Source organism: Agelaius phoeniceus, chromosome 9 (assembly GCF_051311805.1).
Source record: "Agelaius phoeniceus isolate bAgePho1 chromosome 9, bAgePho1.hap1, whole genome shotgun sequence".
NCBI lineage: Eukaryota > Metazoa > Chordata > Aves > Passeriformes > Icteridae > Agelaius > Agelaius phoeniceus.
In genome coordinates this window covers 26,372,337-26,387,250 of record NC_135273.1, presented here as the reverse complement: position 1 = coordinate 26,387,250, position 14,914 = coordinate 26,372,337, and the positions used below count along the sequence as shown (strand labels likewise).

Genomic DNA, 14,914 nt, shown 5'->3' with positions numbered 1-14,914 from the left:
CTTCTAATTTCTGGGCCAGAAGCACAAAGCTGGGTAATTGGCAGTACATTTGTAAGTAATGTGTATGCAAGCTTAATGTTAGGATTGCTTGTGCAGGAAGTTGAGGGAGGCCATCCTATGTTCTGAACAACCTGCAGACATTCCCATTTACAGTCTTCTACCTCCTCTGTCTCTGCTCATTTAGAGATGTTCCTAGCCACTGTCTCAGTGTACATGTGCATTTCTAGCCTTTCTTTGCAATCATACATTGCTCATTTGGCATGTTCTCACATGGTGTTTAAGGACTTCTTTTTTGTTTTTGAAGGGGACATTTATAGGCTGTTGCTGAGATACTACAATGAACAATGCAGAAACTGTTCTACTTCAGGACCAGATGTCAAGCTGTACTCTTTCATATACAACACCCTTGAGTCCTATGCACATTCTACTGATGATGATGAGGAGGACGAAGAAAAAGGGTTGTGTTTTGAAGATTAAAATAAATGTATTTGATCAGAATAATGTTTATCTCCTCCCACTGGTATATTGTGTGAATTGCTGGACATAATGAATGAGCTGGCTTAATTTATATTGACTGCATTGGTAGTTATGTATAACACTCAAACAAAAAACCCCACAAACACCTTTGAGAGATGAGATTTATTTGTTTGATGGTTTGATACATGAAAACCTTGTTCATGTGTGTACAGAAAACAATTCTTTGGTAAGTCTGGTTTGCATTATACCTTGTTAAGTAGAATATTTTGGTACATTTCACTTGAGATTGCTAAAAATCTTCAGATTTCCCTGTACTCCTTTGCCTTTATTTTTCAGAGCTCTTATGTATATTTCTCATGGAGGCTTACAGATGGAGTACAGACAGCCATGGAACTCCTTGGATGATGTTAGAGAGAAGCATTTTAATGATTGTTCTTACTGAAAATTGTCATAATCCTTAAAAGTGCCAAGGTACCATTGGTTGTCTTACCAAAGTTTTCATTCTTTTAACTTAAAATGTCCTGGGTCTAATTATTTTTTTTTTTTAAATGGTTAAAAATGGAAAAGTTCTGGGGGAGTCAAGAATGCATTTCACAACTGTATGGTCTTTACCAAATTAGGCATAAAAGTTAGCATAAAGAAGTAGAGAAAGAACAACAAGAGTGGAAAAATGAGAAATGTGACCAAAGCTGGAAGCAGAGGGAAAGATTTTCACGTGAAATTCTTCAATACCATTTTGTTGGTGCTATCTGTTACCACATTGAACAAGGTTTTAGTCTATTGGAAGTTTCTCAAGGTTCACTGCTTTTGACAATATTTGATTTAAGGTCTGCTAGTTGTGTTCATATTGTCATATCAGTTCTCCTCTCAGTATGCATATGTGTGAGTATAAGATCCCCATGGGATATGTGAGTTAGGAAACAAATCACATATCAGTGGGAGGAAAGTCTGCTGGTTACAGATAAGAACATGAGGTCTTGTTAGGGATTTCTGCCTGTGTCATTTTAGACATGGGAGTAACAGTGAAGTGTTGGCAAAACATTTTAAAACCCGTGCTTTTACTATCTGTGAATACCAAATTAGTGTTGCTGTAGTACATTAATAGTTTACACAAAACTGCAGATACATCTGTGATAAAACTTTTTCAGGTCTATGTACAGGGCAAATCCAGTGAGACTTTTTTCTGTATTTAAGCCCAGTTTAAGCTTCAGCCCAGATTCCTAAGTTTAATCTCTTCTGTGTTAGATTTTTATTGTCTGTCATAGTTTCTATTCCGAGTTAGCAATACAAGTAAAATCTGCAGCAGGAAATGTAGTGACCTAAGTTTCTTACTCAATGAATCCTTTTGAGTTATGTCAGATAAAACTCTCCAAGCCTCAAACACACCATGGTAATTAAATGCTGGAAGCTGTTGGCAGTCTGGCTTAGAATAAATCACTCACTGCTTGATCTGCTCTGGGGGAAGCAACGGGAAGGAGTCTGGGTTCTTTATAAATACCTTCAGGGAGCTTGGCATGAATTCTAAGTGGGCAGCTTGCAGGTATGTTACTTAGGAAGCGATGGACACAGAGGTTTCTTCCTGTTCTTCCCACCAGGTGTAGTTTTCTCCACCCCCATCCATTTTGAGAAAAAGATTTTGGCTAGAATTTCAGGCTTTTTTCTGTGTTTGCAACCCGTGTCCTCAGATTTAGCAGAAATCTTTTCTCCTGCTCCTGGTGTTTTAGTGTTGGCTCAGATTCTGGCAGTAGGAATAACTGTTTTATTAGCTCTTATTTGAGCATTTAGGTTCAAGTATGATAGTGCTTCTAGATGCATTGCTGATGATAGATGTACCCTGGGAATTATGACAAGTGATGGAAAATTGGTGCTATCAGCCAAACCTTTTTCACCTTACTACTCAGGATCTCATATAGAAGAGATGAAGAATTTGTTCCTAAACAACTGGAAAAAAACACAGCAAAAAGCTTTAAATGCCTAGAAATGACTTCCCCTTTATTATATATAAATACTTCTTTAGTGCAATGTAGTCATTGTGAGAAGTGATTGGTCAGGTATGAAAAATGTACCAGAATATGATGGAATGAAATTCTACTTCAACTCTAGAAACAGAAAAAATTAACTTTGGAGAGATTCTCTGGTGATCATATTATAGGTATGCAGTTAAAAGAGTTCTTGCAGTGTCAAGTGCTTCCAGGATGATCCTAGTCTTTTTATGCACTCTGTAGTTTCAGTGATACTGAGCATTTTCTAATATGGGAAGAATGCCTTTTGTTTGAGATCATTCATTAGGATATGTTTACCATACCTTTTTCTCTAGTGAATTATGCTTGTATGGACAGGAACAAAGGAAAATAATTTCTTTTTCATTTCATGTGTTGTCTGAAAAAGAGTGATATATCCTGGATTCTATCGTGTGTTCCTGATCTCGTGAAGGGCAACATTGTAAGAATGCTTTGAATATGATTTTGATCACAGGCAGGCTGAAGATTATTTTGTTGTTGTTGTTGTTTGTTTTGTTTTTTTTTAAAAGCAAAATAGCCCAGAATTAGTTAGCAGTGGTGTTACATTCCCATGATGTTCTAATTCAGTAAAGAGCTGAACTGCCCAGATTGCTGCATGTCAGCCCAATATGTGCTCTACATCTTTCTTTTTCTCCCCACCCAGCACTCCCTATTTCCAAACTCCCTGAAATGTTTCCTTTAGCTGGCGATGCCTTCGGTGCTCTGGGGGAAGTGGTGTGGAATGGAGATGCCAGTGATGTCCTTGTGCAGCCTAGGAAGCTTCAGGTTCACCCTTCCAGAAACCTGGTGATGGAGTATTCTAGGTTTGGGATTTTTTTATTATTTTAGGGATGTTTGCTATATGATTTCCAATAAAAATTAACTTCCTACCAAAACTTTTGTTTTATACTTTTTAGCAGCTAAATTGAACGCTTAATATGAAACAACAACAGGCAGTCATGTCGATTGCAATGTTGCCTCATAGTCAAGTTTGGTGTCTGAGCACTTCTATTGTTCTACAGCTCTTGCAGCTAAATTGCTCAGTTTTGATGTTTCCTTATCCAATGAGGAGTATCCAATACTGTATATATTAATTTATAAACTGTTAAAGTGTTCCTGACATTCTTCTAAACTTACAGTTTATGCACCATTATATTGTATTGATTTTTCTGGATCTGTATGCTAATGTTTACAGAATTTTGTAGGAATACAATTAAAAAATTCTGACTGAAGCCATGTTGTGTAATTTGTCACTTAATATACTTTCCAGGACAGAAGAATTCCAGCACATTTGAATGCCCAGGGCATAATATTGCAGATAGTTCTGGCAGTAAACTGACACATAACACACAGCTGAGAAATTTATTCTTCCTGTACAGTATTGTGGTAGCTGCTCCTGTCTGCACAGCACTGTAAAACACAATTAGCTACTGTAAATTGGAAGAGTGTCAGTGTGATGTGAGGTTTCATCCATGTGTATGGCCATATGCAGATATTCTGATGTTTCCAAGCTTTTGGTAAGCAAGTAGATGTTGGAGTATTCATTGAACTTCATGAAGGAAATGTCACTAATATAAATAATTAACATGTTTTATAGGAGGTTTTATGGTTTGTAAGAGTGGAGCTGAAATCCTTCTAAATAAAACCATTTCAAACTTTTTCCAAAATCTTGTTTTAAGTAATTAATTTTTTAGCATCACAGGAAATTAGGATAAATATATAATTTGATTTCTCCTAAGGTTTTATATGTAGCTGTGCTTATGAAGTTTGCAGTGTTGATACTAAAGGATTCTGTCCGTCAGACAGCAGCAATGGAAGCAGAGGTGGTGACTGACAGACACATCTGGGGGAGCAGCAATGGGCAGGGAGCTTCCTGCACTGTGCTCAGGTAACTCTGCTCATGGAAGTGGCCAAAGGGATCCCATTTTCACTCAGTGTTTGCCTGAGTGCTGGAGGACCTGGGGGTGCTGGGCTTTGGTTGCGTGACAACTGCGAAGGGAGGGAAGGGCTGACACCTTCATGTTGTACCTTGGAAATCCCAGGTGCAGGGGAGGCAGAAGGTGCTCCCATTGTGCTGCTGCAGTGCAGGAGCAGCTGCCAGTCTGTCCCAAGCTGTCACTGATCTCCCTGTAATCAGCAAATACTCTCATGAATACACTTGAAAAGCAACCATGGCCTGTGGAGATAACCCTGGGGATAAAGCACAATTGCAAGGGCTGCTTCACCATGGTCTTCTCCAGTGTCTTCCTACCTATGTCAGTGTTTGTTCAAAGGAATTCCAGACACCTGAATTTCACAACTTTTCATGTTTACCTTCACAGTCTGCATCCTCTCATCCTAAGCAGCTTTCTATAACAGAAGGATGGACAGATGGATGTCAGACTTTGGGATTCCAAAAGCTGTTACAAACTCTGTCAGGTTCACTGAGGTAATTATATATTAGCCAATGTAGGGTGATGCAATGTTTGCTCTGGATGGATGACTTGGGTTTTTTCTTTCTTTTTAATTTTTTTTTTCTTTTTAATATATGCTTAAAGTCATCTTTTGCTGTTTTGTGGCACCTCTGTGACAGGAGTGAGAACATCCATAAAATCGTGGAGACTGCAAGATGCAACAGCTGTCTGAAATGGTTAGGTTTTTTAAGCTTAGAATTGAGTATTTATGATCTTGTTTTGTGCTAACAGTGTTTCATGCTCATTTATCATTGCTTAAGTGAGTGTGACCTGGAAGTTGCATAGGAGGTATTTGTCACTGATAACTCCATTACAGCAATGCCATCAATTTGTGCTGAGCTGAGCTGTCAGGCAGGCTTTCATTGCGTGCTCCTGCTAAGTGGCACTTGGTCTGCAGCTAAAGGAGGCACTGGTGTGTTCCAAGTGCTCTTGGTGACACTGTGGGATGTGTCTGGGTGTGTGCACGCTGTGCTGTGCATGCACACACATTGAAGAAGCTTTAAAGAAGCTGCCATGAACTGCTGGAGTGGGGATCATTGCTAATGTAGCTCATCAGCTGTAAATCTGGGAAGCAGGGGGCAGGAACCTAGAGAGACTGCACTATCTTTATGAGCTGGCTGTGCTTGCTGGCTCTCTGTGTCCACAGTTCACACACCTCAGCCTCTTGCAGTCAGCTGTCCTCTCTCTCTGATGGGCTGTACTGAAAACTGAGTAGCTGATGTGCCTAAAAATGACATGTTCTTGTGCTGTTTTTTTTCTCTGGTTTTAGTAAATTGAACAGGTGATATTAAAGATGAGGGGGTTTTCCCTTTATTTTTAATTCTTGAATAGCTAAGAGGACCACTTCGATGTTCAAATTTTTAAAGAAATGGAATACAATGAAGGCATTTGGGTGTAAAACAGTAAGAGTATGCCTGGTTGGGTAAAGGCTACTGAAAAGCCTCATCTCCTTCTGCCCAAGTGATAAACATTGTTTTGTGTAAATCTCCTCTTGGAAAATCCATGTGACATGCAGATAAGGACATACTTTGTACAGAACTTACCACAGAGGCTTTGTCTATTCTGCTCTCAGTGGTTTTCACTTGGAAGGCCCAGTTCAGTAACATCTTTTTTGTTTGCTTTTTAGAGATGCCTTCTGCAAATGATTGGCATTTTTATACCTACTACAGCTGCTTCCTTTTGTAATTAATATTATCAAAGTGAGATTCTGCACAGATAAAAGCTGTATTTGCTAAATAGGAAGGGACCTTTGGTCCAAAAGGGACCTTTGGACCAGTGAGGCAGGATTGTTTTAAAAGTCCATGTTTCTAGTTAACAAGAAACGATAATGCAGTGCCATACATGAAGTTATCAGTTTGGATCCAAGACATCTGTATGTGTGTTAGCATCTAATCACTGTCCCTGTGCAAATCCTGAACTTTCATTCCAAGGCTATTTTTGTAGGAAAGCAGTAATGACAAATTACAAACTGTTTGTTTTAATATATCTGTATGTCATTACTTCTTTAATATGTCTGACCTTAGCTAAGTGTTACAGGCATTGTGGGTGTTTTTGTCTGGAAGGACAATGTTTGCTAGCTTTTATAAACTATAATTTACACTCAGAACAACATTTGAAGTGCATAAGGAATTAAACCCCTGTAAATACTGTCTGGAGGGCTCTGTAATGGTTTTGAGCATCTGAAATCTTCTCAGGGTGGGGGAATGTGCAAGGAGGCTACAGGGGAAATATGCAGTCTTCTTGCTCAAAGACTGCTTTCACCTTTCTTTTACACTCACTTGATGGAGATAGAGAATTATTTTGATTGTGGGGAACTGTTACACTTATTCTCAGAAATTGCTAATAGTATTTGTTAAAAAAATAAACCAGGAAAGCCAAGACAGAATCAGGGGCAAACTCCAATGTTTTCACACTTATTACAGTAATATTCTATAGTCATGCTATCTAAATGTGATGCTTAGATTCTCTCAGAAATCATCATCAAGACCAGCTATAAGGGGGGCAGGGATATATGTTCCCAAATAGCCTTTAGTTTCAAAATTTGCAGGTCTTTGCAAAAAAGGCAGAAAAAACACTTTCAGGAGGCAATTGCTTTTTGTTTCTGTGTTCCCATTTGCTGGGTGCCATCTCCTATGTGTTGGTGTCCAAGCAGAAACACCTGTATGGGTTTCCTTTGGTGCCTGTTTGATTGATGTTTTTCATTTGTGAAAGGCTGTTCTGACTAAATCCTGACAGTAGTCTTGCTTTGCTTACAGGGGAGAAAAGCCACAAGGGTGATATTTCTCTGAAAACACCAATGTGAGCTCTGACCATAAGTGTTCCAGTTAAGTCATGACTGTTTTGGAGCTGTGTGGGGAAATGACCACCATGTCTAGAATCTTGCAACTTTAGAATTGGAATAAGAAAAATATGGAAAATTTTCTCCAGGCTGCCTGATTGGTTGAAGTTGTTTTGCTTTGTGTACCTGGAACACCAAGAGAGTAGGTTTTCCTGTTTCTGTGGGCTTGTGCATCTTCACCAGTAACAATGCTCCCATATTTATGGGGTCCTCTTTTGTGAAAGTGACTAACCAGGCCAGTGAGGAACTGGGTCCATGTGTAGAGAAAGCAGGGTGTCCCCTCTGGCTTGGCCTAGCAGAAGGACCAGGGTCTATATTATATAAGCACTATGTTAAAGATCTCTTCCCAGGAGTTCGACCTGTTCCACTCTTGTGGATTAATCTCTTGTGCTATTTCTATGTCAGATGTTGCCTATAAAGGGAAATTTAGGAAAGTTCATGATCCTGAACTGTGTATCACTAAGAGAGAAATTTTATTTACTTCCATTTGAAAGGGGAGGGAGCTAAATCAAACCAATTATTTGTGTCCACTTAAGATTTAGATGTAGTTTATGACATCTGCTTTAGAGATGCTTCAGAAGAATCCTCATCCATGGCCTGCCATCAGTGAGGACTTGGCTCCTCTGCACATGTACAACTGCCTTTCAGCTGGAAGTTGATGGGAAGTGCTGAATTTGCTCTTTGTTTTCATTCATCAAAGAATCTTGGCATACCAGATGCAATAAAGGCACTGTATAGATCAAAGTGTTTCATCATGGCACAAAGTTAATTTTGCCAAGATTTGAAGACTTATCTTTTCAAAATTAAAGGTTAAAAAATTGCTGTGAATAGCTAAAATCCTGTTATTGAATAATGACAAAATTTTCTTTAATGTAGTAGGAATTGATTGGATCTAAACCAAAATGTCATGAAAATAAATTAAAGTAATTGTGACTGTTTCACACCCTTTTGTGTAAAGGATAAGGTCCTAAAAATTGTATTTTCAAATCCAGAGTTATGTCTATCTTCAAAATGCCTGCATTGTTAGGTAATTATATCATTGTAGTTTTAAGTCATTATTTTTGCCTGTTGCCTGAGGAATTTTACAGCAGAGCACTATTAATAAGATGCCAGGAGAAAAAATTCAGTAACTTAATCTCTGTCATAAATTGAACTCAAATAAACAAAGTGGCATTTTCATTCATAATTAAATGACCTGCAGAAAATGTAGGTCAGGAGTGAAGGGATGTTTGATTTTACATTCTGTGGGAAATCAAAACTTTTGCATTTTGAGGAGAAAGGTGAGAAAAAATGCAATCAGTGTCTTCTGGACATGGATACATTGAACATACCACAACTTTCTGAAAAGGTGGTTCATAATTCATCCACATTGTAAATCTCAGCTAAGTGCCATTTAGACTTTACAGATGGTGATGACAATTCCCTGAGCATTCAGATGAAAAAAGAAGACCTACTGATTGATTAAGTCCACTCCTTCCTGATTCTGCCAATTCCATGTACACAAAAACCAGCAGCCAAACCCAGCAGATTGAATTTAAAATGCAACAGATTTGGAGCTTTTTTTTCCTTATCTGAAATTGGACTACTTGATTGTGAGCAATCATGTGGATGAGATGTTTCTAATGACAACTAAGTATCTCCTAAAGTCATATGGCTTCATCCTCTGTGGCTCTAAATTTTTCACTGCATTTTTTGGGTTGGTTTTGTTCTAAAGTTTTTGAAGTCTTAAAATTGTTTCCAGTCATTGGCATGAGACATAGAAACACTCAGATGAACCTGCACCTTCTACATGTGAGTTTTGGAAGGGGTTTGTTACCCTGGCTTACATCAGGAACCTCCTTTGCCTACTAGGAAAGGCTTTGGCCTCAGTAATCTGAAGGGTTTCAAGGCTAATCAAATTTCTGTTTGCTTTAGAAAAGCATCTCCTTCTTTTTGCCTCAAATCTTGATTACATATGACCTTCAGAGAGCCTCAAAATGTTAATAAATTCCTCTGAAATTGGTTTTTGTTACAGTCCAAGGTAAAATTGTACCCATGAGAAATGCTTAATCTATGACCAAAATAAGGCATTTGTATACTTAAATGAGCAGGGGAAGGCTTTGCTGTTCTGAAAATTCATGTGGCAATGACCTAACAGAGCTGTCTTAAGGGAATTAAATCCACTTCGAATTTTGATCTCTAGGTCAAATAACTCCAGGTATTCTCTGCTGCTTTAATATTTCTCCAGGGCTGAGAGACTTAACACAGGCAGCAACTAGTGGCTCAAGTATCATAATGTTGTATTTGATAGTTTGTGTCTTACAGCCTTTCCAAAACCGAGTATTGGTAACACATCCAGGTGAGGGGAATTCTCTGAAGTGGGCTGAAGGACAGAATGAGCCAGGGGGAGGTGAGGGACCCCGGGAATGTCCCTTATCCCCTGCTCAGGCAGTGCCCAGCAGCCCCAGGCAGCTCCTTTTCCTCACGCAGGTCAAACACCGCTATCAATGCAGTCCTGTGGCTGAGACCCGTGTGTGTTTTGTCCCGCTCTTGAGAAGCTGTAATTTCTCGCAAAAGCCTCTTTGTTTACTGAAGTGCTTGCCTTCTCTTTGTGTTCTGGGCAGATGGCTCCTCAGCAGCGTCTGGCCGATGAGCTCAGCCTCGCCCCAAGCTTCACCCTGACTGCGGGAGGAGCCGTAATTCAGCCTCGGGGCTCGCTCCCGCTGAGCCGTGGGGGACAGCGGCCGCTGGGGACAGCGTGTGCCGGCCATGCACGGTGCCTTCAGAGTACTGACTGCAGTGACAGGGCCGCACTCATTTACCTAAGGCTTGGGCTAATCACAGTCCCTAAAGTGGCGTGCAATCCTTGCTCTTCGGAGCTGGATCCTTCCCGTGCTACAAGCTCCGAGGTGGTGATGACTGAGGATTATGATTTGCTAGTGGGATTGAGTAAGAAGTGTCAGGTGGGATTTATTTCTACTTGCCAGACACCTTTACAGGCTTTTCAATATTTTTCTATAATTGGCTTCAATGACAGCCTCCCACAGGCACTATGCTCGTCCAGGGAATGGGTCTGTGTAGGAAAGGTCTGTTTGTTAAGGCAACATCTGTAATTGCCTTAGGCTGCCACAGCAATAGCACTAAAACTCCAAACCTAGCATCAGTACAGCCAAAAGTCATCTCACTGTGGGTCCTGCCTTTCACTTAATGATGTTCTTCATGTAGTGTGCATTGAAGGTGATATTATGCTTCATCAGGCGAGGATTTCATGCAGCTCAAGCACGGGCACCCACTGGGAACTGGCCTGCAGAGACTGGAGAGCTGGACACTGCTACAGTGCTGTGTGCTGAGCCCCACAGCTGCCTCGTGTTAGTCAGCACTAGAACCATTCCAGGAGCTCAGTGTTATAGGTGAGAACTTTGTAAAACTGGGATCTGTAATGTGACAGCACAGACTGCACAGCAAACTGTTCTGAAAGGGATTTAGGGCAAAGCTAGAACAGTTTATTCCATGATGATAAAACAAGCCCAAAACTACATACTGGGGGCAAGTTTGGGGTGAGTTGTTTGGGGTGTATTTTTCTATGGCACCAACATTATTTTTCTGAAAATGTATTTGGTGATATGGTGGCTGCTAGTGGATCAAGAGTTCCCCATGAAGCATGAACGGTGAGCTCACCTTGATAACTCAGAATGTTCACAGGTCTTCTCAGTTCAGGTGTTTCCTCTTTACTGGAAAACAATTGAACAGTTTGCTGGCAACTAAACATAAAGGAAGCACATAAAGGAAGAGTTGTTTCAGCTGTGAAGCAGAAGCACTCTTGAACACTGTCCATCTGAGTTCAGCACTATGAGTATAATGTTTCCAAATGACCACCATCAGGAAAATAAGAAATTATTGTGGCTCTCCATCTAACAGGTTTGATATTCCCAGGCCACCCCTGAGCCCTTGGGTATTTTACATTAATACTTTTGTAGATGGTCCCTATGGCTCTGGCACCAGAAGAGAAAGGGTTGGGAATGCCAGAGGAAAGTGTTAGAAAGAAATTATGAAGTTTTAACAGTATAACAGGTTTGGAGTGCAACTCCAAAGGATCCCATTGAAAAATATAGATAAGTTTTTAGTTCTGAAAAACAGAAGCAAACAGAAAAGCCTGTTTAGTCATTGCAGAATAACTCAGTAGGGACAGTGCTTCTAAGGGAACTCTAGCTTTGAGGCACAACGTGGTGTTGATTAGTGCAAATAAAGCTCTTCAAGAGTCACCTTTCAGCAATTACAATCAGACACTGCCACTGTGGCTTCAAAAGCTTCATTAGCAAACCCTGCTCCTAGTGAGAGCTGTAAATCTCAGATACCCCAGAAGTTTTAGCTGTTGGAGAACTGTCTTCCCTTATTTATTTTCTTCCAAATGAAAGATAATTACATATTCCTTCATCTGGATAAATAGCATTGAAAATCAAAATAGATCCTCCTGAAGAAAACACAGCCAGTGGTATAGTTCTAAAGAGATGAGGATAATTTTCCAGTTCAATATGATGAAGTCAGGGCACCTTAAAATTTTATTGTTACCTAAAGCAACAATTTTAACAAAATGTGGTTTGGATGTAGCCAAAAGAAAGGTATCAAAAAGAATTCTTTTTTCTATTTTTGTTAGGATTCTCTAATGAAACACCTGCAAACGCTGAAAACAATTTTCTAGCAGTTTTCTCCTAATCCACAAATAGAAGAAGATGATATTTTCAATTCTTTCTTGGTTAAGGCAAGGGCAATGGGCAGTTGGCAGTGCTTTGTTCGTTGTCATTGTGCCAAATACTGGCAGGCACTTTTGAAGTGTTAGTGGTGAACTGTTTCCACAGTTTGTGGGAAGAATTCTTGCTGATTTGCCTGCCAATGTACTAACCTCCCTCTAAAATTGTGGGACAAATTAAGTTTAGTGCTCTTGCTAATTTCTACATGAATTCATTATTTGGCAGCTATAATAAATGTATGCCAGAGTTCCTCCTTAACCTATGTGTCTTTCTGACTCACTCACTGCTTTGTATATACTGTAGTTAATTGTTTACTCTAAGAATTTAATGAAAATACAATGAGGTATCAAAGAAATAATTACAGCAACTGTTGCTTTTGTTCTTGTAGCTGTAATGGGCTAGTTTATTAGCAAAGACATGGGAAACCAAGAAGAAGTTCTGTTTTCCTGATTTTCAATCAGCTCTGTTGTCAAGCTTGTCTCTCTCTAACAGATCTGTGGCCAGACAAATGGGTTCCTGCAGTTTGATTCTATCCAGAAATATGTTTGGAGAATAAAATCACTTAAAAATAATCTATTGGCCAAAATCAGTCAAGGAGCAGTCTTGGGTGTTACTGGTCTTCCAATAAAACACTCTGTACTTGTACCTGTTTTCTCCACAGCCTGACATTTTAGAGAGTAAGTAAACCCAAAAGAGCTGTTATTCAGATAAAACTATCAATGTGAGTTTGTCTGTTGATCAAATAATGATGGCCTGCTTACCCTTAGGTTGGACATGACTTCTGTTGTGAAACTGGTGCAAGTCATAGGTGCTAGCTTGGAAGGAAGCTTGGAGGTCATCCAGGGCTCAAAGCAGGATCACCACTGGGGTCACACCAGGCTGTCCAGGGCTTTTTTCAGCTGGTCCAGATGCATCCAAAGATGGCATCATGTTTCTGGGTCCCCCTTGTGATGTTTTTTACCCTCTGAGTGAACACTGTTTTCCTTGTGCCTAGATGGAACCATTTCTATTTCCCCATCTCATCCTCCTGCCATGCAGCACTGTGAAGAGCCTGGCTTTGCTGGCTCTGTCTCCTGCTGAACTCCCTCCCCCCAGGTTATCCCTGTGTCTGAGGAAAGGGCAGTCATTGCTTCCCTCCAGCTCCTGGCTGTGCTTCACTTGGCACAGCCCAGCATGCTGTTGGCTTTCCCTGCTGCCTCACATTTAACCTGCCCAAAGCAAGGAGCTGTGTGAAACTGGGACTGACTTTTCTGTCCCTCAGACATCCAGCAGCACATCTCCTTTACCACGGGAAATTTATTCATGGAAGTCAGGGATGTTACTGAAGCTTATGGCACACAGAGCAAAGATTTCAGAAAGCAAAAGGCTCAGAAATAACCCATGAGAAATTCCTCATGTGACATTTTCTGCAGGACGTGTCAGATGTAATTAAAATACTTCTCTTATGTAGGACTGGGGAGGGAGAAAAGCTTGATAAATTATTTGTTGACAAAGAAAGGGATTAAAAAAGGATTTCTGCACATATTTGAAATGTCTACCTCTCAAACCCCCCAAAGCCTCTCCTTTGAAAACTGACTGAATCGTTTGTTGCAGCTGTTTGGTCTGGGCTCAAAGGTTTTTAGGTCTCAGGTTTACATGTTAGACAAACATAACGACCAGAGTCCTGTGTGACATCCATGTTAGGCTCAAAGTGAGAGCAGGTTTTACAGTTTCCAAATTGCCTTGCTTTGAGAAGAGATGGGGCTTTAGATTTGAACCTCTGTTAGTTTGTATGTGTAATAAACACATGGGGAAATAAAAGCAAATAGAGTTTCTGGCTTGGCTTAAAGAGAACTTCTGGTCAACATTGTCTCTAGTGGAATTACATTACCAACAACAATGAAGAGTTGCCAAAAATACATAAATGTATCTATCTCAGGAGGGGAAGCTATTAATGAGATTGTCCTTCTGTGAGTAATCCTGTACCTCGACCACCTCCTATGAGATTACCCTTTGAAAAAACAAGCCCACTGAGAAGTCGTGCTGTGTTGGAGAGAGTTGTGTGGAGCAATTAACCTCAGGAAGAACTCAGTGCTGATTGCAAGTGGCTGCTGATCCACCAAGGAAAACCCTCATACCAAATCCAAGAGAAGACAGGAGCAAGGCATTAGAGGGGTGTGCAGCACCATACCCTGGAACAAGCACATTGAGCCCTCAGTGGGCAGCATGGTGAGTTTCCAAAACCAGCTGGGTTCTAGTTTTATTAAAACGTGCTTTGGGTTGTTTAAACAGGTTGGATCTAGTTTTGTTAACTTATACCTGAGTTAAGACAGAAATGAGGCAGAAATAAGTAAGCAAACTTGTTAGATTCACACTGGTGCTACAGGACATAAGGATAAATATAAAAATAAATAATGGTGAGGCAGTGTGTCTTTCAGCACAGCAGGCAGTTTCACCTCTGACAGCACAGGGGTGCTGTTGTGACTATCGTGTGCTGTATGTTTATCCAGTACAAAACTTTTCTAACACATAATGTTTCCTCACTATGGAGCTGGCATGAGAACCATGCAAAGCAAGCTGCCACATCTGATCCTGTGTGTGCTAGGAATTGCAATTTTGTTCAAAGTTTTCATTCTGCTGATGGATTTCCATTCCAGCCAATTTTGAAGTGTGATGGTTTAGCAGGAAGCAAAGCCAGTGTGTGGATCTCCCTTTGGCTGGCTGGAGGGAGAGGTAAGTATACAAGTGGACACAGAAATGGGTCGGTAAATGTGAGTTGTAAATGGAAATTGTAAGGATTGAAATAGGAATAGTGGGTAAATAGCTTATTGTCCATCATGGTCTCACTGCAGAGCAAATGCATGAGTGGCAAGCAGGTGCTCCTCGGGGGTGCAGACTGGTGACAAAGTGACACCAGAAGCCAGCAGCAGCAAGGCAAGA

At 40.3% G+C, this 14,914-nt stretch overlaps 1 protein-coding gene across 2 annotated transcripts in view; it reads left to right on the top strand.

Annotated features, from left to right (window-relative positions):
* Window positions 1-3,709, top strand: part of PARG (poly(ADP-ribose) glycohydrolase) — a 63,023-nt gene extending 59,314 nt beyond the window's left edge. For both annotated transcript variants that reach the window (XM_054636913.2, XM_054636915.2), the window contains exon 18: window positions 305-3,709. In XM_054636913.2, the coding sequence (XP_054492888.2) occupies window positions 305-477 (173 nt within the window). In that variant the 3' untranslated portion in view covers window positions 478-3,709. The remainder of the gene's footprint in view (window positions 1-304) is intronic.
* The last annotated feature ends 11,205 nt before the right edge of the window (window positions 3,710-14,914 follow it).